Here is a 27,534-nt window from a genome sequence, read left to right on the forward strand (position 1 = left end):
TCTTTGAGCCTTCTTGAAGTTTGTTATATCAGGCCTGAGGTGAGGAAGAGGAGGAGGAGGAGGAGGAGAGGAGAGATGCTGGACAGTTGAGCAAACACTGCTCATTTTTCAATGATTCCTTGCAGACAGTTTGGTAAACACACTCCGCTGATTGAAGCATTAATAATTATATGTTGTTGTGTGTTTACACTCAGCTCAGATTAGAATGATCCTCAGTCTGTTTGCTCCCTCAGACGAGGAGCAGTGATGGTGGAGGGGGTTCCCTCAGGTGGCTCCTTCCATCTTTTGCTTTTTACCATCATTTGTTCTGTCATCATTTGATTATGAAGATTACTCTCTCTCTCACACACACACACACACACACACACAGCAGACCACCTCCCTGACTCCTCAGGGTGCTCTGGAGGAGGAGGTGCTCCTTTCTTTCACTGAAAGCTCAGCTGAGCATCAGAACCGGCTCTGCCACTTCGTGTGATCCTGCTGCTGCTGCTGCTGCTGCTGCTGCTGCTCGCCGTCAACACACAAGACAGGGACCAAAAAGTTTTAAACTTCAGCTGTTTTGAAGGTAAGTTTTTTCACTTTAAGTGGTTGTGTTTTATATTTTTTTAGCATTTTTTAAGACATTGCATCATTAATCATTAAGAGTTTTATCTTTATAAATGTGAGATATTTTTGCTTTAAAGAAATGTAGTGTGACATAACCTGGCTCAGAATTTAGATGAGATTAATCTAAAGGGATCAAATGTTGATCTACTGTGGGCTGCTTTGTTGTGAGCTGCAGGATATTTGCTGTAGATTTCTCACTTGACACCAGGCTTAAAAAAAGTCTCAGAACTATTTTTGCTGTTTAAAGTTTTGTTTTTCCTCTTCTTCTCTCTGTGGTTAAAGCTTCATTCATGCATTTCTGTAACATAGAACCTCCTCCACATTTAACATGTGACTACTGCGTATTTAGTCAGAGCACTAAATGGTGGTCAATGGTTAAGTAATGGTGGTCAATGGTGAAAAAAATGGTGGTCAAAATCGTAGTGTAGACCTTGGTTACTATGATAACAAATCACTGTTTCATTCCAGCTGTAAAGTGACAGTAAGTAGATTAAGTTGGATTTAGTTATATTGGAGGAAGGTCTGAATATCTACAGCTGATAAAACTCGACAGCAAACCAAAACACCCTGCAGGCCACAGGAAAGATGTAAATGTTCAACCACTGTGTGAACCTTTTGCCAGCTGTGATGTTAAGCAGGTTTTTTCTCCCTTGCTTCCTCTCTCAGCTGCTCACTGAGGGCTTGTTTCCCACCTCACTGTGGCTGGCTGGCATGCCCTGGGCCAGACCCCAGGTGGACCTTCATGCCGGTGGAGCAGAGGCCATGGACCAGTACAACGCAGACGACCACCATTACGAGGGCTCCCTGTTCCCCACCTCCACCCTCATCCCCATCACCGTCATCTGCATTCTTATCTTCATCGTCGGGGTGACGGGAAACACCATGACCATCCTCATCATCCAGCACTTCAAAGACATGAAAACCACCACCAACCTCTACCTGTCCAGCATGGCGGTGTCGGACCTCATTATCTTCCTCTGCCTGCCCTTCGACCTGTACCGCCTCTGGAAGTACGTGCCCTGGCTCTTTGGGGAGGCGGTGTGCCGTTTCTATCACTACATCTTTGAAGGCTGCACCTCTGCCACCATCCTTCACATCACGGCTTTGAGCATCGAGCGCTACCTGGCCATCAGCTTCCCCCTCAGGAGCAAAGTGGTGGTGACCAGACGCAGGGTGCAGTACATCATCCTCGCCCTGTGGGGGTTTGCACTGGTCTCCGCTGCTCCTATGATCTTCCTGGTTGGGGTGGAGTATGACAATGACACACATCCAGACCACAACATGGGGCAGTGTAAGCACACGAGCTACGCCATCAGCTCTGGACAGCTGCACATAATGCTCTGGGTGTCCACCACCTACTTTTTCTGCCCGATGCTCTGCCTCATCCTCCTTTACGGCTCCATCGGGTGCAAGTTGTGGAAAAGCAAAAATGACCTCCAAGGCCCCTGCGCGCTGGCTCGAGAGAGGTCGCACAGGCAAACTGTGAAGATCCTGGGTAAGTGATGCAAAATTGTTTAGATGGAACTTTGTACTACTAATCTAGGTGGATCTTTGCAGCCCCAGATTACCAGGGGACTTTATATATAACACAGGGAGATCTTTATAACCCTGTCAATCCAGCTGGAGATTCATCACGCTGGTGTACCTCGGAACTTTGCATCTCTGGTAATCCCAGTGGAGTTTTGTTGTCCTGCAGTACCAGGGAACTTCAAAGCCCTGGGTATACACCTGGTGCTTTGTAAATCTGGTAATGCTGCTGGATCTTGGTGGCCCTAATCCACCTAGAGCTGTGTAGCCCAGGAGTACCGGGCAGTTTTGAAGCCCTGAAATCCAGCTGAAAGTTTGTTGCTCCCTGCTGTGCTAAGGAACAACCTATCTGCATTTCTGTAGCTCTGGATTACCAGGGAACTATGTAGCTCTGCCTCTAGCTGGAGCCTTGTATTCCTGGTAATCCAGCTGGAAATTTGTATTAAGAGTAAAGTTTGTAGCCCTGAAGTACCAGGGATCTTCATTGTCTTGTATCACATGGGATATTGATATTTGTAGCTGTGTAATCCAGCAGGAGCTTCAAGTGGAACTATGCGCTCTCGGTAATCTGGAGCTCATAGCCCTGGATTACCATAAACTTCATAGTGTTCATAATCCATTTGGTGATTCATAGCCCTGGTAATCCTGCAGCAATTTTGGACCCCAGGAATACAAGAAGGTGTCATAGTGCATCTGTGGTACATCAGTTATATTTATTTATTCATGTTAAACTCTAAAACGTTCAGATTAAGAGACATTTTACAGTTTTTACAGTCACATCTGTTTAAATTCAGCAGTGACCGTGTGTAAAGCTCTTTTGTCTGTTTTCTGACTATTGTCAGAAAACAGACAATAGTCTGGGATTTGAGCTCATCTTCTCTGTTGGTGTTTTACTTCCATCACTGCGGCTTTAATGAAGACAAAGCTGGTGCTGTGTGTGTGCCGTGGTTGATATCAGCTGGTTAATTGTTCTGGTTTGTCTGACACTCGTCATGTCCTGCTGCTGCACATTGCTGATTGGCTTAATTTGCAGCTCTGGTATATTGTGCAGGAAACCCTGTTTTTTTTAATGGTGACCAGGCCGACTCGTATTAACCAACAAATCCTTAAGCATCTGTTCGCATTTCTGCACAGAGCTCGTCACATCAAACACGCCGCTGTTTGTCTTCACATTTGTCGATGTCCTAAATTGGATTGCTGTTGATGGCCGGCATCCATCAGCTTTAATTAAAAAAATGTATTTTAATGTGCTGGTGTCACACATATCAATCAGTGGCTGCATGATCAATGAAAATCATCAACCTATTGATTAAACACAAATACCTTGGCAGAGACAGGCCAGACATCACTGTCACAGTGCACACTGATTATCGATCAATATCAGTGACTCGGTGATGATGTCACTGCTCACGCACATTTCTGGCTCTGTCCTGTCAGCTTTGTGGCACCTTTCTGCTGCATGCTCGCTGTAATTGGCTTGCTTATATGTCCATATTGCAAAACTGGGACTTCATCGTTGGAGCCAATTACAAGCTACAGTCACTTCAGGGCACACAAGAAGGGTGTGTGTGTATGTGGGTGTGTGTGTATGTGTGTCAGGAGGAGTTCTTTTGATGTCCCTGTAATTGCTGCTGGTCAATAATACATGTCAAAGGTGAACACAGACTCTATATATCACACTCTGAACCAATTTTCTTAATCAGCTTCTCGATATAAATGAGGCCAACACGAGCACACATTCATCCGTCGGTGTTTTCTCACTGGTCTCTGAACAACAAACAAATCTTTAGTGTTTCAATGCTACAATCAGAAAAGAACAGAGCCAGCTGCTGATTAAAAAAAAAGAATCCATCAAGTACAAACAGTCAGACAAATATATGACAACATGTCTACCTTGTCAACTAGTATGTGTGTTTGGCTGAAGGAGCTGTAGATGCACTTATAAAGGAACAGTTCTGGATATTTGTGCAATAAAGTAACTGTGTATGTGCCAAAAGCTGCAGTTCCTCTAATGGCAAGCTCACTGATCTGCTGGTAATACAGCCAGATTTACCTCAGAAATGAACATCTTTATGAAAAACAGGTTTGATCTCTTTTGTCCATGTTTGTTTCAAACAGCAGCAGTGAAGAAACAGGAAATACAATTCTGCCAGACAAAGCTGATCATAGCTGTGATGCTGCATTGCTGTGATGTGTCACAGCATATCTGGGGATGTGAGTGGCACAGTGTGCACAGCTTCACCCTGCAGGACCCTGTTAAATCCAGCTTCAGGCAGACGCAGGCGCTGCCACCACACCAAACTTCAAAAAGGCTTCACTAACAGACACACAAGTAAAGTGCTGCAAAGATGCGTTTGCCCATTTTTATAATACATACTTATGTCCCTAACCTATGTGTGTACTCTTGACCAGGCACAGTGACTTTCTAAAACACACCCCCAGCTGCTGGTAATTCGTTCCTCTCATAAATGCACCGCTTGAAGTCTGTTAGGATGGATTGTGTTTCTTTTGTCTAGTAAAACAGTATCTGTGTCATTGACTTCTTACTCCCTCCTTCTTCTCCTCTTCCTCCTCAGTGGTGGTGGTCTTGGCCTTCATCATCTGCTGGCTGCCCTACCACATCGGCCGCAACCTCTTTGCCCAGGTGGACGATTACGAAACGGCCATGCTGAGCCAGAACTTCAACATGGCCTCCATGGTGCTCTGCTACCTCAGTGCCTCCATCAACCCTGTCGTCTACAACCTCATGTCACAGAAGTACAGAGCTGCCGCCAGGCGCCTCTTCCTGCTGCACCGGCGTCCCCGACAGGCCCACCGTGGGCAGAGGCAGCTGTGCGTCATCAACCACATCACCACGCTGAACGAGGGCCTGACAGGAGTCTGAGACAAACAACACATGGCAGACCTCATGTTTCACTGAAGAGGCTTCCTCCTACTACTCTGAGGACACTTGCTGACGTGTAGAGAGGCACATCTTGCACCTAAATCTGATGTATTTTTTCTCACTGACAAACAGACACGACGCCCTGCTGCTGCTGTAGGTTCGCAGTTTCCCTGTCTCACCTCCATATTGTGTGCTGCTGCATGTTGTGCTCGCTCGTCACCATCATCATCCATCCACAGTTTAATGTGCTCGTTGTTAAATGACAGATGATGCTCGCCGCATGTGAAACTGTAATTTTTAATGGTGTTGTTATAAGATTCAATTTGTGTGGTGAGAAATTGTTATCATAATGTTAGTGTGTGTTGTCATGAATCAAGGAAAACAAGTAAACCTATTAGTGTCTGTGTGTGTGTGTGTGGAGGGAGAATAAAAGCAGATTAGTATGAAAATGGGCCACTTGTGTGTGTGTGTGATCAACAGGCCACCTGTGTCCTGAGGTTTTTTTTTTTTGCCTGTGTACGTGCCGGCCGTCACATGTAATCTGACATGGCAATTATATTAAATGGGCTCTGAGTTAGATTTACACTGGCAGCCTGCATCACTGTATTCAAAGTAACGTCTGCTCTGAGTGGGAAAAAGTGAGCTCATTGCTTTTATCGCTTCTTCTTCTTGCATCTTAACACATTCCACCATTCTTCTTATTTGACGTTTTGCATTTTGAACCTCATGCACTCAAATAAACTTAAATTAGCCGACTATTTTCCAGGTGCTGTCTATCATACATCTTGTTCTTTTAAAAGGAACCGTCGTGATTTTTTTTTTTTTTTTTTACCCATGAATCATCGGACCTTGGTGTGCTCAAATACAAAGAGACAGAGTCGCTCTGGGCTGACTCATCCTCCTGACACCTCCTGACGAGCCCATTCGTCTCCTCGGCAGAGGGAAGCTTACATATATCCCGCAGACCATCCTGCCATCACCTGGGGAAAGATCAACAAGCAGCACGGCTCCTCTGATTGTTATTTTTCATGGCTGATAATGAAGAGAGCGCCTGCAAGCGGTTTGTCCAGAGTTGTCAACATCTTCTATTCTCACCGACTACCATCATTCAGCCTTGGAAACACACAGTTTGTTCCTTTTAACTCAACTTTTCAGTGCACAAGACCGTCTGTAATACACCTGCAGAGGTGATCATTTAGACATACTGTTAAAATAAGACCCTAGACATATCTGTCTATCCTGAGGCGTGTTATTGTATAACTGGAAATTAGAACGTTTAAAGCTGATAATACATAAAAAATATGTCCATTATTTGAATAACTGCCTCATTAAATGTCTTGTCTGGATTAGATCTATATCCAGGGAATAAAGGTATTTCTAAAACTCTTTGGTGCATTGATGTTTTCATCATACTCTTGACAACAAGATGAACACTGAATGATACAGAATCTGAAGCAAGAGGTGGTATAGCTGTACTGTACCTATTCTGATCATATTGATCTCTATTCTGCTGGTAAATTAGGTGGACATCTTTTAACTGCAATGATTCTCTCCACCAGAAGAGGGAGCCAGAGTATGATGCTGATGCAGAGAGACAGCAGACAAATGATTCCATTTCCTTTAGATGGGTCAGATGTTGCTGTTTAAGATAAACACTTCTCTTTTTACATTTTTCCTTTAAGAATCTTTTATCTCAGCTTCCCTGTTTTCAGCCCATTTCCACAAATTATCAGCAACACATGAGCCTATTCACTTCCTGTTTGGCTCCATGTGGCTGCAGGAAACTGTGATAAGACGGGGGGTTATACAGGAGGGACGGGTCTGTAGGTCTGTCTGCGGGGGGGTTCACTGTCTTTCCTGCTGGTTCCTCTCACTGCCGGGCTCACTCCGCTGACTGTGAGGTCGATCATCTGTAACAAAATGAAAGCAGATTTAATGGGAATGTGGAGAACACCTGCAGTATTTAGGGGTAAACTGTTTGTGTAAATCACCTAGTTGCAGCCGTGTTCCTGTGCCAGTGTCACCTCATGTCGTCACAGCTGGGCGGCAGTGAGACAACGGCTGCGTCTCTGCCTTCTTCACACCACCACAGCACTTTAACGGCAGTGATAACAAGCTTAATTTATACAGATCACCTCATTTTCTGAAGCTTTCAGCGCACGGTTCTCATTGTTTAATGAGTCGTTTTAAATACAGAAGAGTCAATACACTTTATTTCTCTAAATTGGGAGAGTTTCCTGCAATTTCGAGGATAATTAAAGCCTACTTTAGTGCAGGGAGACATGTTTAACATTCAGACAAACTCCATCAAACAGGGTCATGTTGTGAACGTGAAAAAGAAACACTTGAGGTTCCTTTGTGTGTGTGTGTGAAGACTCAGGAGAATATATCAGCATGGATATTTCCATCCTCTGTGACTGTGCCTTTACGATAATGTGAGGAATTTTGTGTGGCCACTACACCAGCTGGAGAATCTGCTTCTCCTGCAGTTGTGTGGTGTGTCATTAGTGAGACAATCCATTAGACGGTTTCTCTCTACATTTCCACACCACAAACCACTTCAGTGACTCTCCTCTCTCTCTTGCCGTGACATCCAGGTCTTTCATCCTTACATGAAAACACGAGGAGAACGAAACATCAGCTGAAAAACAGCTGATGTTTAGACATTTAGCTGGATTTGACTCAGACGGGAGCAGAAAGAGTCGGTGCACGGGGAAAAGAGGAGATAGCATGACAAATGTGCAACAGTGGGAGCAAATTCTTGCAGTGTTCTTGCACATGATAAAGTAGTTCCAGGTGAGGATGTATGAATTTCAAATTGAATTTCAAGGCTGTTGTGACCTTTGACCTCCTGTCTTTAAATCTGTCATATTTTGCACTTTAAATTTAATTAAGTTTTAGTGATTATGCAGGAAGTTTAATATGTTATCATTATATACTGTTCTAGGATGAAAAAACCTACAAAAAGTCAAACACCAACAGATTTTTCTGTGCAGTAGTTGAACCCTTCACATATAGCTGGGCCAAAAGCAGACAGAGAAACACCAGCTGTGAGAGAACACTGCCTTCAAAATAAAAGCGTACAAATGCACAAACATGGGAGGACAGGAATATTTTTATATATATATATATATATATATATATATATATATATATATATATATATATATATATATATATATATATAAATTTTGTCATAGCTATGCAGCAAATATAAATGTCAAATGCAATAAACTAAAATACAATAAAATATTCCAGGACATGTGATGTCAGAGTTTGGAGGAGACATTTTGATGTTTTTTGACACCGGCTGCACGCTAAGAACAACATGCTGATCTGAGATGTTGTCCAGGCACAAATGAAGCTTTATTATGCACATTTATGGTGTAAAAGGGGAGCCAGAGATGTTTCTTTATTTATCCACAAGTCAGATTTAGCATGGGTCCGCTGCTACACTGTGCACACGCTGGTTCAAACTTTCCAAAATGTTGCCAGCATTTTCTTTCACCACTCATGTGGATGTGTTGTCTCTGTCTGTGTGCAATGATTGAAGTGTTCAGCCACCAGCCACGCCTCATAAGCCCCAGTCATGGGGCTTTTATTGTGAAAGTCTGAAAGAGAAGTTGTGTTTTTTTTCTGGTCTAACTTGACGCACCACTGGAGCCAAACGTGCGTAAAAGTTGTGCGCTCCTCCTCTTTCTCCGTGAGGGTGATTTGGCTCCAGATATAAACACAGAGCTTCTCGCTGTGTCCTCACAGTTTGCTCCAACAGGCCGAAAACCAGGAGGAGGAGGAGGAAAAGATCTCAGGAGGGGACGAACTCTGGCACATTTCCCAGGATGGAGGTAAAAAAAAAACACGCGTGGACACTGCTCGGCTGCAGCGCGCACTTACATCATATATTTTTACCATTAACGTGTGGCTGTGGTGTGGTTGAACTGAGAGCATTACATCATCAGCTCAGTGAGGACTTGTTGTTTTCTGAGGCTTGTTTGTGTCACAGTTCAACAAACAAGTGTTGCTGATTTGTGATCTTCATGTACACGTGATATCTGATGTGAGGTGATCTGAGGTGTCAAAGTGAGCTGGTGACAAGAAGGCACTCAGTGCAGAGGAAGGAAGTGGAGCTGGTGGATGGCAAGCTGTGTGTGCACCAAGATAGATGTGTGGAGGGATTTGGACTTGTTCACTCACTAAAAAAGAAAAGCTTCTTTTCCATACATGTGTTTTTTTCCTGCAGGTTTCTGGCCTCCTCCTCCCTTTTGCTCCCTTTTTAGCATCATCCACAAGTTATTTAATGTGGCACATAGGAAGAGAAACACCCATTTTCCCCTCCACAGCAGCACGTGAGGGGCGTTCAAGCACCCCTCAGCTTCAGATGTTCTGTTTCTGCTGCTTGTGTAATGGTGTAAAAAGCGGCTGGAATTCCCCCAAAATCTGGAACACATAACTGACTTAGAGATGAGGGGATTGCTGTGTGAAAGTTTTGTTTTTAATGTAACCTTGCTGCTTACGTGATGCTTCTGTGTCTTGGTAAAAAATGAACAGACCAAGGTGTTGTTAGAAATTTCAGTAATTCATTTAGAAAGAGCAGGAATCTTCAATTGATACTTGATTGGATGATCAGTCTGTCAATCACTCCCGGAACATGCTTCTAGCTGCCAGCAGCTCCGCACAGTATTCTGTTATCTGGCCACAAAATGACAGTAATGGTCGGTCTTTGAGGCTGACCAGTGTTTACATATCTGCCACCCTCCGTTGGTCATATGAGTATAGTGCTTTTACACCTAGGTGAGATGGGACTTGTTGCTATAGTAGCCAAGAAAATGGTGGAAAAGCTTGTTGCAGATTGAATCATTTCAGTTATTTTAATCCCAAACCTGATTTTAGTCTCAACCTAAACAGGTTGTGTTGATGATGAAGCAAACCGTGAGTAAAAATGAAAGCTTGCACATCAGCCAGAATTGTATGTGATGATGTGTTAAAGGTAGGGTAGGAGATTTTGAAAACTCAGTGAGAGTCAGATTTTGAAAGTAAACACACGCCCCTTTCTCTCGGTGCTCACCCCGAAGCCACGCCTCCCAACCAGTCTGTGACTTCGGCCATCATGCACGTACCTCTCTGGTGCGTGCAGACCTGGAAGAGAGTGACAACCAGCCAATCCTCCACGCAGGGTCCACCCGGAGGATTGGCTGATGTTTTTAGTGTTTTATAGCTTCCACAGATGATTCATATTCTTCGTTTGAAAGCGAAACTGCCAAACTAATGGGTTGCTATCGGATTGTGAAGAGAAGTTACACTAATTTAACAAAAAGTGCACCAGAATGAAATCTCCTACCCTACCTTTAAAGCCTGGAAAGACGGATTGTCTTGTGAGTCGGTGACACCAGAAGAAGCAAGCTGCTGCTTCAGTCCCCATTCTGACAGTTATGATTCTTGTGTCTGATGATGGAATGTTTCTGTTTTGAAATCTGTCCCTGTCACACACCTGTACGCTAGTGTGAAGCTGTCTTGTAAAGTCACACACACACACTTATTTGATGACTTCACATTTGTGCCTCAGGCAAGCTTTAAGACAAACACATGGAAATTCTTAACGTTTGTGTTTCCCATGTTGGAAGGGAAAGCTGCTAAATACACACACTGTAAAGTTGTGTGTGTGTGTGCGCGCGTGCACCTGAGGAGGTGGTGGTTTTCCTTTGATGGAAAAACAACACCACAGCTGGAGGAGTGAGTATTTGGGATTGCCTTGCCAAGCATGTGGCATGCACATTTATTATGTAATCCATAGTAAAGTTAGGAGACACAGAGCTCAGTCAGTACCAGCCAGACGTCTGCTAATGAGCTAGTTTTTCCTCCTCCTCCTGATGCACATCAGTGTGTCATTTAAACAGTGTCACAGCATTACTAGTACCACTACATGTACAACACACACACACACCTAACAAACTGTGAAGCTCAGAGGAAAGAAAAGAAACTGGGGCCTCTCCTCAGTGTGGATAAGATAAACACAAAGCGACAAACCACCAGCATCTCATGTGACTTTGACACTTCCTGTTATGATATGTCTGCTGTAAGCATATTTTCTAGCTCATATATAATTTAACCACATGAACAGTATCCAGTAGGATGTCATTGCGACATCATTCCTCTGTAGAATCTTCATTTTCTTTCGCAGCATGTTTGGTTTCCCTGGTGATGACTGTAACAAATGGTAAATATCACAGTATTAACTGCTGACACCTTCTTATCTGATGTAATTTGTACTTCATGTTCACATCAACTCAGATGAGGACACGGGGTGGCTGTGTGAACCTGTGAGCAGCACTGATGTGATACAAAAAGATAAGAAGACGAAGAAATGAGGCTTTGTAAACGTGTTTAGGTGGTAGATGAGAACAATAGGCTGATGCTTTATAAAACATCAGCCTAGTAGCCTAGTAGCCTGTAGTCAAGCAGCCGAATATGCTGTTAGCTATTTGTTTTTCTTACTTCCTGTTCTCTCTAAAATCACTCCTAAAGTTCACATTTCTCTTGGTACTTGAAGCAAATTATGGTTTATAAACCAAGCAGCAACTTCTAGTGCAGAAAAATGGAGGCAAGGCAGGTCCCACAGCTGCAGTTCCCCAAATGGCCACTAGAGGCTGGCTAAAAGTGAGTCGATCTCCACCGAACTCCATGTTTGTATGTCGAAATTATAGATGGATTAATCCAATCCAAGATGGCCTTAAAGACTGTGTGATGTTCACTGAGGTCAGTCTGAAAGATCTCAGGTTTGTTTCCTGACTGTACACGTCCACCTTTGTTTCCAAATAGTTTTGGGGCAGCTTGGCGCTCTGGAGGAAATCAAACGCTTCACAATCCATTAGCTGCTTTTTATTGCAAAGTGCTTGTTGTTATTGTCTTAGACGTTGTTGTTGTTGTTTGCTGGCCTGGTAGGCCCTCAGACTCCAGTGTGCTATCAGGGACTGGGGCTGGTAGTTTCAGTGTGTGTGGGGCAGAGAGATAGAGAAGGTGTGACGGGACCCACAGAGCAGATAGTGAGGAGGACGCTGGTCCAGTATAGGAGGACACGCTGCTGGCTCTTAGAGGTTTTGGTGTGAGCCAGTTTTTAGGGCATCTGCAGATTGTCAAATATTTTCAGGTTCTGTCAGTGTAATGTCTGAAAACATGCAGAAGGATTTTGAGAACAGCAAACCAGACAGAGGAAGTGGAAACTTGAGTTGAGTTGCTCAGAGGTCTCCCTGCAGAAACGGTTCACCCGCCTGCGCCTCCTCACCCACTGTCATCTGGTTTTGGCATGCTGCCCTGCTCTCTCCTTTTTTGGCAGAAAAGAGTGCAAACACAAAAAAAACTGCTGCACGCTGTGGAAGTGTGAACAAAAGGCATTTTGAAAATATAGAAAACAAAGGAAATGGGAGAAAAATAAGTGTTGTTGACTGAGGGAGACACTTCTTCCTGGTTGCTAGCTGAACAGGTGTGTGGGTTTTTGGGCAGAACTGCACAGACTCTGTCATGGCAGCACATGTAAGCGAGATTTTTGTACATAGAGCAGAGCCGTCCTGTCCTGTGTATACGGTCAATGGCCTACTACACATGTGGAGTCATATGCGAGAGAACTGGAAGTGCAATGGCTGCATCTCCAGGATTTGTAGCATGAAGTGAGGGAGAGCTGCTGTCACTGCCAGACAGCAGAATGTTCAAGTATTGCAGCGATGCACGAGTGGATTCCAAACCTTGTGGCACTCCACAGTGAAGTGCAGGGCTTGGCTGGATGAAGTCATCCCACGTCTGTCTGTCTGTGAGCCATCTGATCCGCCGTCCAGATGGTTTTCGTCATGAAGTTGTGTGTGTGTGTGTGTCAGTGTGGATCAGAGTGGTTGAGAAAACCAGAACACCACATCCAAGTTTAAACATTTGAGGATGTAATCTCCCCTGTGAGCTGTTTACATTTGTCTTCTGACAACTTTTATTTCTTAGTTTTGGCTTTCAACAAATCAAAAATGATATTAAACACGCTGCTATGTTATTTCATTGAAATATATCACAGCAAAACTGCAGTTAAACATCATCTGAGCATCTCATGAGGCCTTAAATAAGAAATATACTTTTTAATCTTTGTGTCTCTTTTTTTGTTTCCTGTTTGTTTCTCCAGTCTACAGTTCACCTCTTCTTCATCTGCACCCCCCTCCCTTTTCCCTTGAGGCAGCATCAGATGACCACACACACACGCAGTATATTAGAAAACACACACACACACACACAGAGTATGTTAGAAAACACACACAAGGGCAGTGCCAGTGAGGGCAGTGGAAAAGTGAGATATTCAGATGAGGTCTGGTCCAAATACACATCATGTTTTCCTGGAAAAGCAGCGAGCCAGAAAAGTTCCTGTCTGACCACTTAACAAGTGTCGGCAGAGAGGAGCAGCTCGCTGTGGAGATTTCCCTCCCGGCAGCAGAACATGCTGCTGACTGCAGACTCAAACTGAAGCCAAACCCTCACTGAACTTATTGAACAAGATTTCAGTGAACAGCTGTGAGCTGCATTTATCCTCACTGTTTCTGAGCTTATACAGATTGAATGAAGGGTTAAAGAGCCTCAGCTGACAGCGTCGTTATCAGCTCTGTGATAGATTACACGGCGCATCGCTGTCTGCCTGCTGCTGCTGGTGTATGTGAGGTTTGACTCGAAGTAATATCATGTGCTTCCTGGTGGAAACGGGCATCACAGGAACAGACAATCACAGGCTTTGTGTGTGATCTGTTTGTCTCTGTGTTCTCCTGCTGGTCATACAGTAAACCTCGTGTCTTCGTCTGCAGCCGGTGGGATTAACCTTTACTTCTTCTCCACACAGATCACTCAGCATTCACTGTTTTACAGTATATTTCTTGTTATCTAAGGCTTGTATAAAGAGCAGGATTACTTTATCGTAGCATTAGCATGATGTAACACTTTATCGGGTGCTACACAGACACTCGGTCTGTTTTCATTTCTGTTATAATTCCAGATATTATTATTTCTCAGGTCAGTGGAGGGAAGTGAAAACTACAGAGGCCGTGTCCGAAATCACCCCCTAATCACTACATATGGCCCTGTATAGTGCCTCCACCATTTTGTAGTGCTGTCCGAATTCATAGACCCCATATAGGGCCCTCAATGTATCCCACAATGCCTAGTGCATTGCAAAGTAGTGTCCATCCGATGCTCACTACAATTAGCAACATGTACCATCATGCATTGCTCGGACCGGCAAAAAGAACGGGAACGGATGTTACGTCACCTGTCTTATAAATATAATGATGTTTTCAGAATGTAGCATGACCGGCTGTGTTTGCTTTATAAATAATTTGCCATAAAACGTTTATTGGGCTATAACGGCACATTATTATTGCTAACAATGTAGTTTGTTTAGCCGGCCGAGATCGGCTCGTTTAATTTGCGACAGCAATGACGTCATTAACGGAGACAGAAAATGACGGAGGTAGAGTCTGAAATGTCCAAAAATGCTTTCACAATGAGTTCACTATATGCTGCCCTACATTGAACTCCCCATGTGGGGAGTAGGAAGTGAGTGATTTCAAACACTAAGGTCCCAGGGCCCATCATCCTTTACAGTCCGCTCACAAACTCCTCCTGCTTGCGTCTGATTGGACAAACCCTTACACTGTCTATTTTAAACCAAAGCAACATGGCCGCTAATTTGGAGACTTTCCTGATGATGTCTTTATTTTGGCTCAGTAAAAATTATTAAAGGCTTTTTAGTTGGATTGTTGCTGATATTAGAGTACTTTCATGGCTTTTAGGTGCATTTGTGTTGGGCTGGATGTGCCTGGTTTGACAGCTGTTGTGATGTGTGGGTGAATACAGAGGTGGAGCTTACTTATGTTTTTACCCTAGACACATTTATATTACTCATAAATGAAGTTAAGCTAGAGGTGGAGGCATCAGGGTGAAGGCTTAAGGTCTGTAAATATGATGCCATGGAGTAATTATGGAGGCTTTAAGTTTCTGATATTGTTACGTTTGTAGAAGTTGTTCAGAAGTTTATGCTTACAGCGTGTTGCAGCTTTGATTGAAGACATGTGGCTGGATGTCATTGAACCATACAAGGCCTAGAGTTGGTTATCAGCAGTGCACATGTTAACCCAGCTGGGACCCCACGCTCTGTGGAAGAGTGGGAAACTATGTTTCCCTGCAGGAGATAGCAGCTCAAACTATTTCTGGGGCTCTTGCCTGGGAAAAAGCCCCCGGAGCTGTGCAGGCAGCTCTGCCCAGTAACCCCTTTAGCTCCCCTATGAGAGAGAGAGTTTCCCTGGATATGCAAGACCACATCTGAAACATACTGTAATCCAGCATACAGAGCAACTGAGCATGTCTAAACAAGGAAACGATGAAAAAAGCTTCTTAAGGCAGAGCCTCAGCCATGTGATTGTAGTTTAAAAAAAAAAAAACGGGCCTGGGTCGAAGCTATTTCTGAACTCTGACTTCCCTGGAAACGGCTCATTTAGACTCGCTCTTACATACACTGTCAGACTCAATGCACCATTATGAAAAAACAGATGTCATAACTGCTTAGGGTTGAAGCAAAATCTATATTAAAGACAGTGTGGATGTGTCACAGAAGATTTTCTTAGCTTGGATCCTCAGACTACTCAGACGGCTGGGATTCAACGCAAAGACCGGTCCTCCTCTGCAGCACAGTGCCCTAAAGCTGCACATTTTCCCAGAAACTTGTAGCATGATACACTGATATGTATTTGTGAATTCCTTTTGAGACTTTTAATTCAAATGGTTGATGGGATTAAAATGATCTAATAAATTCTAAATTTATCCTATGATGGCAAAATATAAGGTGGAATTAAAAAAGAGCGAGGACAGTGCGTAGCTTTCATACATGTTCAGCACACGACTACATTAAAAGCACAAATTATAAAGAAGAAGAAGAAAGAGGGTGAAGAACAATAGTTTGATTGCCGTTGCTAGGCACTTCTTCTTCTTTTTTAGTCTTACGTATGTTTTTTGGCGCGTATCTTCAGCATACATTGACCGATTTCAGCCATTCAACTATCAAAATGTTCATCTCACAGAGGACATTCCGGGTCAACTTCAAGTTTTTTTCAAAAAAATTATAATTTTTCAAATATTAAGCAATTTCGGTGTCGTTTTTTTGAATATTCTAATACAGATGTTCTGTTTACATGAAGCTGAGATGGCACTCAAAGCGGTCACACCATTAAAATCATGCAAACGATTTAAGGCTTATTCTTCCTAGACCTTAACAGAGAACCCCTGCTTGACCAGCTGAGGTGCCGCAGGTTGTGGTTACTTCATGGCTCCATTTATACAACATCTAGCTATTGCACATTGTTCTGTTCTGACTCCTACAACATGTGCAGGAGTGCACTTTTAAAGTAGCCGTGTGTGTTTTGATAAGACATTCTTTAGGCATTTTACCATGAGCAGAACCTCATCTGTCACCTCATGTACTGTGCTCATGGTGTGCGCAGGCTTTTTTCATTTATTTTCATTCTGCATGAAGAAGTTCATTAAAGATAAGGGCTCGCTGTGGAGGAATGTTAATGGATCTTAAATGACTTCTTTGAAAATATGTTGAATAGTTAACACAGCTGGAGCCCCTTGGAAATGTTCATGTAGCCGTAACCTTCATTTCTGTGAGCGAAAATGGTCAAAATATTAAGTGCAGAGGTCAGCATCTGAAAGTTTAAGATGTATTAGTGGATGTTATTTGCATTTAAATATGGTCTGTGTAACAGGAAAAAGTGAAGCCTTGATTTTTCTGAGCAGAGACCCAAACAAAGACGGCCTCGCTTCCTTCGCCTGCGCTGTTGTGACTTGTGCTCCGAAGGAGGCGTTTGTTTTCGAAGGACAGGAAAGAGTTAAACAATTAGAGGTTACAAAATAATGGAGTGGGGGCGGGTGGGTGGTCCCCCCTGGTAATTATTATTTATCATGTATGAGAAAAGAGAGCTCAGGAAAAGGGGTCGGGGGGCGGGTGGATTAGGATGCAGAGCCTGAACTGTTGCTGGGTGGAGCGAGAAAGGTGGTGAGGTCATGTTGAGAACGAGAGGGAGAGAGAGAGGGGCGTGTGATTAAAACATGGAATGTGTATATCTGTGAAGCCTGGGAGATACGTATTTTCATAGGCCAGATAGGGGTGGGGGGACTGAGAGTGCACACCCAGGAAATGTGACAGAACTGGCAGCTGTGAGGGGAGGCGAGAGCTTTTTAGTGGTCAATAAACATAGGCTGGAAATGAGACGTGGTATGGAAGCCAGAAGGAGACAGGGAAGGGCCCCACAAACAGGGGCTACAATCCAAATCATCAATGAGATCAGCTCGAGTCCAACATGAGCATAGAACCTGGAAAAACAGGGCAAAACTGAAGTGTTGTGTTCAAGGCCTTAAATTCCAGTCTGACGCCATCAGTCCACTTATCACTTATCCTGCAGCTGATATGTGGAGTGTTACCGGTCATCAAAGGCGCTCTGCGGAGGAGGGACGTTCAGCCAGCCAGCTTTGGGAATAAGTGGGAGAGAGGCTGAAAGTGATAAGAGTGCGAAGCTGCAAGGACAGGTCCCTCCTGTCCCAGGCCGCGGCGTGATGGAGACCAGCTGTGAGCAGAGCTTCCTGTGCTCTTTACGAGTAGAGGAGATGAGTTCCTCCACCGAACGACACATGCTGGGGAAGTGTTTTCACCCTCCATGCTGTGTTTCTCAACCTGTCTGCATTTCCTCGAGGAAGTGAAACATTTTCAGCTGCAGAAAATCGCTCTTTGTTCAACGACTTTCAGCTCATTTGACTCATCTAGCAAGTCAAATTCTGACTGAATCTTCTGGAGTGGTTTCACATGTTTCACATGTGTGTTGGTTGCTCGACATCTCTCTCTCACCAACCAATCAATATCAAGGAGGGGTCAGACATACCATCATAATCAATGTCAACAAGAGAAGAAGGCCTCGCCTTTTTTAAAAATAAAGTACTGAAAGATGATGTTTGCAACAAAGAGATGTTTTAAGACTTTAAAGATGACAAACTAGTGACAATAAATGCACTCAGTCACAAGCTCCAAGTACAGTATGAGTGCACACAAGATGCATGGGCTCGCACAGAGCACATTTGGATGACCTCACACAGCCATGTTTAGTAGTGTGGACGTAAATGTGTCCACATTGAAGAACCACTTACCACTTACACATGTCACTCAAGATGTGCAGAGACTACTGTAAACAGACAGAAGTGTCCACCTATGAGAGGAATGTGAAGACACACGGCATTCTATTGAGACTATGGCAACTCTCAGACTACCAGGAAGTGAAGTGACCTGAGATTTGTTTAAGGTCACACAAATCTGATGAAGAAATCTTTCAATCCTGATTTTTAAATCAGACTTGAGTCAAGATGTGGTCCTACATTGGATATAAACCTGTGTGACAGTTCACTCTTTAAGATGGACACATATGAATTAACGACATCCTTTGTAATGTGAACATTTCAGTGATTTTTATGTAAGAATAACTAACCTGTGACATCTGCCCTTGTTCAAGCTAATCTATATATGAGCATCGCTGTTATATTAAGCATATTTAAGGTGTTTTTATTGAATGTTTTTCAGAAGGACTCTCCATCCAAGCCGTCTGTGGCTGAGCTGGCCGGAAGGTTCAAAGGTCATATTCTACCGGCTCCAAATGATGAGGTGCTTTTATTTGTGACTCTGCAATTTGCTGGTGAAATCATAGAAGATGGTTGTGATTAGATTTTACTGAGCACTCCCCCTTTCTGTCATTCGTAGCTGCCATTTCGAAGAAAACCTCCATCTTCCCTGAAGTTGCACAATCAGTCTGATAATAATGAAGAGTCAGATGTGAGTGTTTTCTTTTTTTCTCTTCACTGACCCACGTGCTACATTTTGGCTGCTTGAGTTTTTACAGGAAGTGGCCAGAACAGAACACAAAGATTCTTATTTTAAAACCATAAAAACATCATATTTAATGTTTTACATTTTGAGAGTTCACATGACACCTGTGTCTTATGATTGTCCTCTCTGGCAGAAATCCACAGCCCCCCCGACCCCCTCTAAAATCAAGATGAAGAACTCGGCCATCTTTGAGAAGCTGCAGGTTGGTGTTTGAATACTTTGTGAGAGAAATGTGGAAACAATGTGTTATTACAGCACAAGGTCAGACAAGTGTGAGGGTGTAGTTAAAGCAATACTGCCCCCTAGTGTTGAGTCCAGAGTGGTACCTACCGGTACTCTGCTCCCATGCAGAGGAAGAGAGAGAGGAGGAGGAGGAGGAGCTTGTCCTTGATGCCACAATCGGCTCAGATTAATGAGCTAATGGGATGATGGGCCACAGAGGCTCTGCTGAGGCTCTAACTCGCCACTCTAGTTTCTTTAGTTAGCAGTTCGCACGGTGGGCAGCCATGGGACAAAAGGGCTGCCGATTCTCCCTCTTCCTCTTCTCCCCAGTGCAGGTAGGAATCTGGATTGTAGCAGGGGTTAGCAGAGTTAAATCTGAGTTTTATGTTCAGGGTGTAAAAGGAAACTTACACCTGTGTGTTGACCTAGAGATTATATAGATTTTAAATGATGTTTTCAATGACGAATATCCCTGTGTGATTAAAAATGTATAGTTCACTCTTATTTTGGAATAATGTGAACTCTCTCTGAGACTTTAAACAATGTTATGTTGATTAGTATTTAGTTTTATTAGAACACATTGTACTTGAGATTATAGTGTCTGTAAGCTTCAAGATCTTCCTCTCCTTTCACACCTCTTGCAGGCCAACCTTGCTCTGTCCCCCACCGCTCTGCTGCCTTCACCCAAGAGTCCTGAGGTGAAGCTGCAGCCGGCGCCGGCGCCGGTGCCAGCGCCGTTGTCGCCCACCTCGCCCCGCAGCCCGCTGACCCCTCTTAGCCCCACACTGCGACCCTCACGTCAGTCCAGCGAAGAGGAGGATCCTGTCGGCTTCGAGAGCCCCCCTGAAGGAAACCCGCTGCCGAGCTTCAACAAGGTGAATATATCGCGCTGAACAGGTTGATGTTTAGAGGGCCCAAATCACACTCTAAATCACATTATTCCAGTCTCATGTTCATGTGAGTTCTGCGTCACTATGTGGCAAAGAGTGAGCTGCTGTCACATTAACAGCACTCTAAGTGTTTCTCACGCTATTCGCTGAGTGAGCAGTGACGTCACAGCCTGGCACTCGCTCCTCGTCCACACACACTTGCCTCTCGGCAGGTGTTCTGCATCTTCTGTTTAAGCAGGCCTCGGATAAGCTGAAGCAAGATGTGTGCTGCTGCATGGGGGATTGAAGGTGTAATCCCCTTAGCCTAGTTAGTCTCTGGATATATTTGTTTAGTGCTCGCACGCATACGTTGATGAGACCTGGAGATGACACAAAATCAATATAAAGTCACATTTTTGTTGCCATGAATTAAAATTTTAAAATTTGTATCTGAACTCTCTTCATTCCTTTTTCCCATTCTTTCACAGACTCGTGCACGACTATCATTCAAGAGGCGTCCGCCAACGAGGCAGCACAGGAGGTCAGCTGGAGAGGAGGCGGGAGCCTTTGGCAGCAGTCTGAGCCCATGTGAACTGTACAGCCCAAAAGAAAACGGGGACAAGGACCGGGTGTTGGACAGCCCGACGGAGGAAGCTGAAAACGAGCAGCTGGGCGGTTTAAAAAAAGATGAAAACAAGGATGAGGACTGCGATAAGACAGAGGATACTAAGGTAGCACAGAGTGACCCAGACAACAGGGAGGATCCAGAGGAGGAGGGAGAACGAGGCCCCGGTGCCGAGGCTTTGGAAGAGGACCCGGAGCCTTCAGAACCTGCTGACGTTCAGGGGGAAGAGGGGCAGGAGGAGCTGCCTCTGCAGGAACAACGAGGATGAGATGACAGGATGGGAACTGTGAATGTTTCTGATAAGAACAAATATATATATATATATATATATATACATATATATATAAGAATAAGTTATTCAGTGCTTTGATTTAAAAAAAGGAACTCCTCATTAAGGGTTCACCTGTTTTAAAGTTACCTGCTCTTTTAAAGCCCTCTGTCGCCCTCTCCTGGCGGTCTCTAAACACTGGAGAGTCACAAGAAGCAGCTGATCCTTCAAATGGAGACAAAAAGTATCACAGTTGATGTACTGTATCCATGGCAACGAGACGTTTCATTCATTCATTTTGACAGAGACAATAAGTGTGCACCTCTGTCACAACTTTGAAAAAGTGCTGACTGCTGGGTTCAGAGACATGAGTAGACTTTCCTTATATAAATATATATGTTAGAAGATATATAAATGTTTTTGGTAACGTACCAAAAATCACCTTTACTTTGGAATTATACACTTTTATTAGTTTTCTTTGGATGTATTCTCTGACTGAATTTTGTTTGCTACATAACAGCAGCGTCACAGAGCTCAGGGCCTCAGAGGTGATGGACAGAAATGTTCTGAAAAAAATAAACAGCTTCCTTCTTATGTAACGGAATCCTCCATGTTATATGTTGTTAATCAAATGTTTGGGTTGTTTATTCAGAAAAATGCTGAATGTAACCGGTGATGCAGCAAATAAAAAACCCACACAGGTGAGTTGGTGCCCATATTAGACCTCTTCTCAGGCTTGTCGGTGTGTGTAGCGTGCTCTGGATTACAGCTTTGTTGAACCTGTTAATGTAGGCCAGACTGCACACATGGCATCGGTTCATGGAGTCACAAAATTCTCTGCCATGGCTTTGATTTGTTTTTGATTTTGAACCTTTACATGGCTGTTGTCGGCTCACACACAGTGATGAGCTGTTATTCACAGAGCAAAACTTCAGAATTGTACCTGAATCGCTTTAATAATGGTGTTTATCCAATTTTACCTGAGCTTCTCTGGCAGCAGCTTCTCAACGGGCCGAGCCCACTGCTGAGAAGCTGCTCACAAGCCACCATGCATTTAGAGAAGAGGCCAGATATATGTCTACACAGTAACTACTACTGGTATATGATGACCAGCATGTGACTGACTGACCCTTTGTTAATGTTTCTAATAACAAAGAACATCAATAACCCAATAAACAAATGATCAATCATCACGATCATGTGTTTATTGGGTTATTATTCACTACATACATGGGTTTATTGACATATATTAGGTCTATGACGATCATATTATGTCTATCAGGAAGTAAACAAACAGGAAAATGTGTCCAGATACTAGAAGCAGCTTTATTTGGTCAAACACTCACACATGTGAACTTCTTTATGTGACCTCATGGGGGCGCTCGATACATAAATAAAAGCTTGGTTGGGGCCACACTCAACCTTGAATTTTATCCTAAATGTTGTTTTTTTTCTCCCCAACCAAAACAAAATAAATCTGTTTTAAGGCAGGTGACATGTTATCCAGGAGGCGCGTCGCTATGGCAACGAGTCAGTGGTCCATTTGATTGAATGATGGCAAAAAAAAGGTATTTAAAATTTTCATTTTAAAATAGGAATGTTAACCTGGTTAAAGGCTTATTTTATATTTAACAATATTTCTATAATATATAGAAACTCAATGCAGAAATCTTGACGTTGAGAAGAAATGAATGCGGGGTTGTGACATTCTCTCGTCATTCCGGTAAAGTTTCCTCCCACCGGTTTCTTGAGGACTTATCGGGACCCGCCTCTTGTCCTTAGACCGACACTCACCTGTCTGTGTGCGGCTGGGAGAGGGAAGGAAACCTGGACAACAAAGTTTCCACAGAGTGCCGCTTCTTAGACGATGTAAACCCGCCGAGTCAGCTGTTTGTTTTTCTTTTTACAGTTGTCGCCTTTTTGAACTTTGAGCCTGAGACGTTTACGGCCCCGCACATAATGCGGGATTTATGAGCGTTAAAAGTTTATACGAACAGATACTTCCGGGTTTGCAGCTGCTGTTTGTAAGCAGCTAACATGGAAATTAAAATGGACACAATGAGGGCAGATGAGTACGATGCAGCAAGATTTTCCTCTAATGAGCGGGTAAGTTATTGATTTATATATATACATATATATTTTTATTGAACACAGAAAACTGATATATTCTATACATACATAATGTACATGATGCAGACAGGTGTCTCCTATTTATAGGTTTTTTAATATGAGATTCCTTTTCGTCATAACATCATTCTTCATATCTTTGGGTTCAATTTACAAAATATTTTTATAGAAAACTAAATTAATCAATTACATAAAACAAAAACATGTGTATCTTCTAGGAGGCAGCAGATGTTGAGGCACACAGGAGTCCTGATGCGACAGAGACGGACCAGTTCCTCTCTGAGCCGGTGAGTTTTCACCGCCGTGGTTTTGATTCTTTGGTATCTTAATCAGCAACACATCGCCAGTCTTTCCTGGAAGTGGAAGATTCTCACACACTGTTTCTGCATGGCTGAATATGACAGGCAAGCTTTTTGTGTTTCACCAGGCCTTTAATGGGAATGGAGGTCACACAAGCGGCCAGAGGAATAGAGGAAATAATGACATCGGTCACAGGGTAGGAACTGTTCTTGGGTATTTCCTAAGGGAAGCATCACTTTAATGTTTCTTCATGTCCAAGTTTCCCCCTCTTAAACATGTCATTGTGTGTCTATAGGAGGGTGCTGTGTGCAGGGTGAAGAAGGAGCTCTGCCAGAACGTCTTCCACGGAGTCAGGCTGTGGATGATTATCGTCATCATCCTCCTCATCATCGCTGCTCTGATTATACTTTCACTATTTGTGTGTGCAGGTAAAAAACTTACACCACATAAAAACACAGAACGGGTTCTTTCAGAACAAAGCTTTGACGGTTTCTCCTTTTAACAGCGATCCATGAGGACGTGGACGAGAAGTTCGACTCTTCTCTGTTTAAAGTTCCTCGGTATTTCAATGGCAGCTTCCGTTTGCCAAACTTCGTCTTCACAGAGGAGCTTCTCACGCCTTCGTCCAACAAAAGACAAGCCCTCGCTGCAGAACTCCAGAACAAGGTTGGGCCAATTACTTCTAGTCATGTCCCTCATATGTTTATACTATCACTGTCATTTAATGCAGTATAAGCATCAGCATGTTCACATTATAAACACCAATTTGATCACACATGGGCTGCAAACACAACACAAGCAAAAGAGACATTTTCTTACATCTTCCTCTGTTAACACTGAGCTGGATTTTCTTGTTTTATTCCAAGATATCCTGCACGTTGCTCTTCTAAAGCCGGCTCTGAGGGACACACACTTTTTAGGACCCTGTGGAAACATTTCGTCGATGTTTGCAGCATCACTGTGTTTCCTGCTTTGAGCTTTATGATTTGTTGTTGCAGTGTTTTGAGCCCTCTCAGCCACTGTACGTTTACTCCTAATCTCTAACTTCATTTAACCCTTGTGCAACGTTCGCAAACACTACCCTTTCATGTTGTTTGGGACAAAAACGTCCTCAGATAAAAAAATGTTTTCATATTTTTTTTGCATAGACCTTTTGATTAACTTCAGTTCTGATCAAAAGTAGTGAAACAATCATTTCCCCCCAGGATTTTAACCCTTTAATCACCAATTTCATAAGGGGTGGTGCCGATAAATGGAAAAAAAAAACACACAAAATGGCTCATTTTTAATAGAAAAGGTGAATGTGGACTGGATTTTTTTTAAACCTTTATCACAGTCTTGGTCATGTCAAACATTAGTAACAACATCGACTTTAATGCATTATTATTTTTTGCACAGCACTGGATTTTCATTTTTTCTCCCTCACGTGTTGTTCGTGGAAATTTTTGTCCCATAGACTTCCATTATAACCACATTTTTTGACTGCACAGCCATGGCACTACATAATCATGCATTCTTGATTGTTGGTGGTTTACCCTGTTGGCAGGAGGTCAAATTTGTGATTTTTACAGTTAACAACCTGATGACCCTATTAACCCTTTACCTGCAGGCCCAAAAAATGTATGTAAAATTAAGCTTATTCAGCAAAAATGATTCAATTTGCTCACATATAGACAAAGTTATGGCCAAAATAAACAGAGAAATTACTCTCAGTGCATAAGGGTTAAGCTTGTAGTGCTTGTAATGTCTCATACAGAAAGTGAGTGCTGCATTAAGTCAAAGTATAAAGTGGAAAAACTGCTTCAGTGAGCCAGGACCTGCACAAAGCAACAAAGTGTCTGTTGTTGCCTTTATCTTGGCAGCAGCTCTATGCAGAGCGAGCGGTTTTATCCAACCACGTCTCTCTCTCACTGTTTTGTTTCTGCGTGTTTGAACCTGCCGCACCCAGCTGAACGACCTCTACAGATCCTCCCCTGCTCTGGGGCGATACTTCTCCAAAGCTGACATACAGGCTTTCAGGTAAACCCGCATCACAGTCAGTGGTAGTTTTCTTCTAGTTTCACAGCATTACTGTGTGTTGAGTAGTTACTGAGCTGCTTCCCCTCCTGTAGGAGCGGTTCAGTCATGGCTGACTACACGCTGCTGTTTCACCTGCCTGAGGAGGAGCTGGGCCAGCTGAGGAACTTCACTCTGAGCTGGGAGATGGTGTTCAATGTGTTCAGACAGTTCCTGTATGACCAGGAGTCAGCTGAGTCGGGCCCGATGTACATCGATCCAGATTCCCTACAGATGTATTCAAGACACTGATGCGACAAATGATCACACACACACACACAGACAGACCTAAGAAACTGTTGTGTCTTGCTTTCTCTCAACACATTAGCAAACACTGGTAGATGTCAGGCTGCAGGGTGATGTCTTCATGACAGGCCTGCACATGTGTTTTAACCACAGGAAGCTACATGCCCACACATCCTCGGATCCACTGTGTATCTCAGTCATTGTGGGTCATGTGTGTGTGTGGGGAGAAGTAGTCAGGTTAAAAGATCATCTGCTTGGTTCAGACCACAGAAGAATGCTAACAAAAAACAGAGCGAGGGTATTTGAGTATCTTACATGTGAAGAGTTAACAGCTGTGTTATATTATGCCAAAGATCCCTGTGTGTTGGGCTTTATGTAATGCCTTGTGTCATTTTACATCAACACCACAAACTGCTACTTTACAGGTTACTCCTCATTGCTGGAGTAGTATTATATATTTTACATAAAATTATTTTTTTACACAGATATATCTCCATAAAGATGAATGTGGCACCGGTTTCTCGGGACTTCAATAGAATGGAATTGCACCTTTTTGGATAAACTATTTAACAAATAGGTCCTTTAAACACTGCTGTGCTTTGGTTTTATATCCATTCCCTGACTATCTTTGTTTGTAGTGTGTTTTTTGAATAGGAAATGAAAGCGTTTGTTCCATTTGCATATCTGTGCCGTCATTTTTGCTTAAGCAGACAAACCCTGACTGTAGTCCTTTAGAAAGTATTTGCATAGAAAGCAACAAAACTGATGGACTATCACCTGTAAAGGCATTTTATTTACAGTACAGTCCTCGTCACTGTTCTCTGGTTAATGCTGTATTTGAACAGTAGGGGGAGTTCAAGCCTCACATGCAACAGTTACAGTCTCCCGTTGCCTCCTCTCATGGCGTCTGGTCGGCTTTCAGTGGGTCTGTTTGCAGAGAACAATCAAAGAGTATCCACGGATGTTTTCATGTTAACTAATGGTTAACTAACTGTCTGCTCACATGCAGTTGTCATCAGCTCATTTTATTGTTCCATATTTATTTCAGGTTAACCTTTAAGTTAACCAAAATACAGAGAGGAACAATGGGTTCAGATAACAGTGCAGATATGTAGCCTGTCTAGTCATTTTTCATTAAAAAGACCAGATTAGAGGCATTACTGAGGCTTTAATGTTTATTTTTATTGAATAATAAGAAACAGGCTACATGGATTTTTTCCATTTTGTAATAATGGGACTCTTGAGCTATGTCTTTTGTCCTGGGGGGGGGGGGGGGGGGGATATCAGCCTTCACGTGCGTTCCTGTTTGCTGGATGATTGTCACATGCTGGCCAAAAGGTCAAGTTTAAACTTCAGTTTCCAAAAGATTTTACCAGCCCATTATACTGTACATACAATTTCTCCACCTGCTCTTTGAAACCTGTAAACATTACAAATGTTTCTCTAGACTGGATTTATTGATTCAGGTGACACAAGGCTGCCCTTTTGCTGTATTTTTATGGTCAGTGAGGGTGCAGGTGTCTATCTCCGGTCTGATCGGAGGTAAACTCTTTTCTTAATCTGTTGGCAGCAGTGTGTGTAAGATCTGAAGGAACAGTCTGGCTGTGTTTATCTTATGGGCTACTTCACTCTGTGGTGGTCCATTATCACAGTCCTATTTTAAGCACTGTTAATCGTCTAAAGCCAGACTTACTACAATCACTGCCCTGAGCTTTGATAGCCTCAGTGGTTTTTTTTAACAGCAGTCACTGCAGTGCTGTTGAACCTGTGAGATCAGTCACACATAGGTCAGGCATGGGTCAGCAGCGATGGTTAAACAGGTTTTTATTCATTATGTGATGTATGGACAAGGATTCAGAACTGACA

The 27,534-nt window shown here is 43.2% G+C and overlaps 3 protein-coding genes and 1 long non-coding RNA gene across 5 annotated transcripts; 3 read left to right on the plus strand and 1 right to left on the minus strand.

The window, feature by feature from the left end:
• The first annotated feature begins 489 nt into the window (after positions 1 to 489).
• mlnr (motilin receptor) lies at positions 490 to 5,017 on the plus strand. The gene is made up of 3 exons (XM_028419919.1): positions 490 to 565; positions 1,273 to 2,101; positions 4,710 to 5,017. Exons 2-3 carry the CDS (start codon positions 1,318 to 1,320, stop codon positions 5,015 to 5,017), a joined length of 1,092 nt encoding a protein of 363 aa, XP_028275720.1. The 5' UTR covers positions 490 to 565; positions 1,273 to 1,317.
• A 3,688-nt stretch (positions 5,018 to 8,705) lies between these two features.
• Positions 8,706 to 21,645, plus strand: zgc:153184 (capZ-interacting protein). Of its 2 annotated transcripts, none has more exons than XM_028420208.1 (6): positions 8,706 to 8,862; positions 18,654 to 18,734; positions 18,831 to 18,902; positions 19,090 to 19,158; positions 19,823 to 20,053; positions 20,536 to 21,645. In XM_028420208.1, exons 1-6 carry the CDS (start codon positions 8,857 to 8,859, stop codon positions 20,938 to 20,940), a joined length of 864 nt encoding a protein of 287 aa, XP_028276009.1. In that variant the 5' UTR covers positions 8,706 to 8,856; the 3' UTR covers positions 20,941 to 21,645. The 2 variants fall into 2 exon arrangements, with proteins under 2 accessions (XP_028276009.1, XP_028276011.1); XM_028420210.1 differs by having other exon boundaries at positions 8,707 to 8,862; positions 18,657 to 18,734.
• LOC114445256 (uncharacterized) lies at positions 20,786 to 22,852 on the minus strand. The gene is made up of 3 exons (XR_003671616.1): positions 22,735 to 22,852; positions 21,091 to 21,165; positions 20,786 to 20,919 (listed from the first exon to the last, which is right to left on the minus strand). It is a non-coding gene; the product is annotated as an uncharacterized LOC114445256 (long non-coding RNA).
• Positions 22,665 to 26,349, plus strand: c15h3orf52 (chromosome 15 C3orf52 homolog). Its single transcript, XM_028420211.1, has 7 exons — positions 22,665 to 23,046; positions 23,286 to 23,354; positions 23,495 to 23,563; positions 23,663 to 23,795; positions 23,873 to 24,033; positions 25,316 to 25,386; positions 25,479 to 26,349. The coding sequence occupies exons 1-7, from the start codon at positions 22,978 to 22,980 to the stop codon at positions 25,672 to 25,674; spliced, it is 768 nt and encodes a 255-aa protein (XP_028276012.1). The 5' UTR covers positions 22,665 to 22,977; the 3' UTR covers positions 25,675 to 26,349.
• The last annotated feature ends 1,185 nt before the right edge of the window (positions 26,350 to 27,534 follow it).

The sequence above is a fragment of the Parambassis ranga genome, chromosome 13 (assembly GCF_900634625.1).
Source record: "Parambassis ranga chromosome 13, fParRan2.1, whole genome shotgun sequence".
NCBI classification, from domain to species: Eukaryota; Metazoa; Chordata; class Actinopteri; family Ambassidae; genus Parambassis; species Parambassis ranga.

Excerpts from the sequence above, each read along its gene's own strand:
- c15h3orf52 (XM_028420211.1), top strand. The coding sequence starts at position 22,978 with ATGGAAATTAAAATGGACACAATGAGGGCAGATGAGTACGATGCAGCA. Across the intron at positions 23,796-23,872 it reads TTCACTATTTGTGTGTGCAG|CGATCCATGAGGACGTGGAC; the intron begins GTAAAAAACTTA and ends TCCTTTTAACAG. Across the intron at positions 24,034-25,315 it reads CTGCAGAACTCCAGAACAAG|CTGAACGACCTCTACAGATC; the intron begins GTTGGGCCAATT and ends TGCCGCACCCAG.
- zgc:153184 (XM_028420208.1), top strand. Across the intron at positions 18,735-18,830 it reads TACCGGCTCCAAATGATGAG|CTGCCATTTCGAAGAAAACC; the intron begins GTGCTTTTATTT and ends TGTCATTCGTAG. Across the intron at positions 18,903-19,089 it reads ATAATAATGAAGAGTCAGAT|AAATCCACAGCCCCCCCGAC; the intron begins GTGAGTGTTTTC and ends CCTCTCTGGCAG.
- mlnr (XM_028419919.1), top strand. The coding sequence starts at position 1,318 with ATGCCCTGGGCCAGACCCCAGGTGGACCTTCATGCCGGTGGAGCAGAG. Across the intron at positions 2,102-4,709 it reads GCAAACTGTGAAGATCCTGG|TGGTGGTGGTCTTGGCCTTC; the intron begins GTAAGTGATGCA and ends CTTCCTCCTCAG.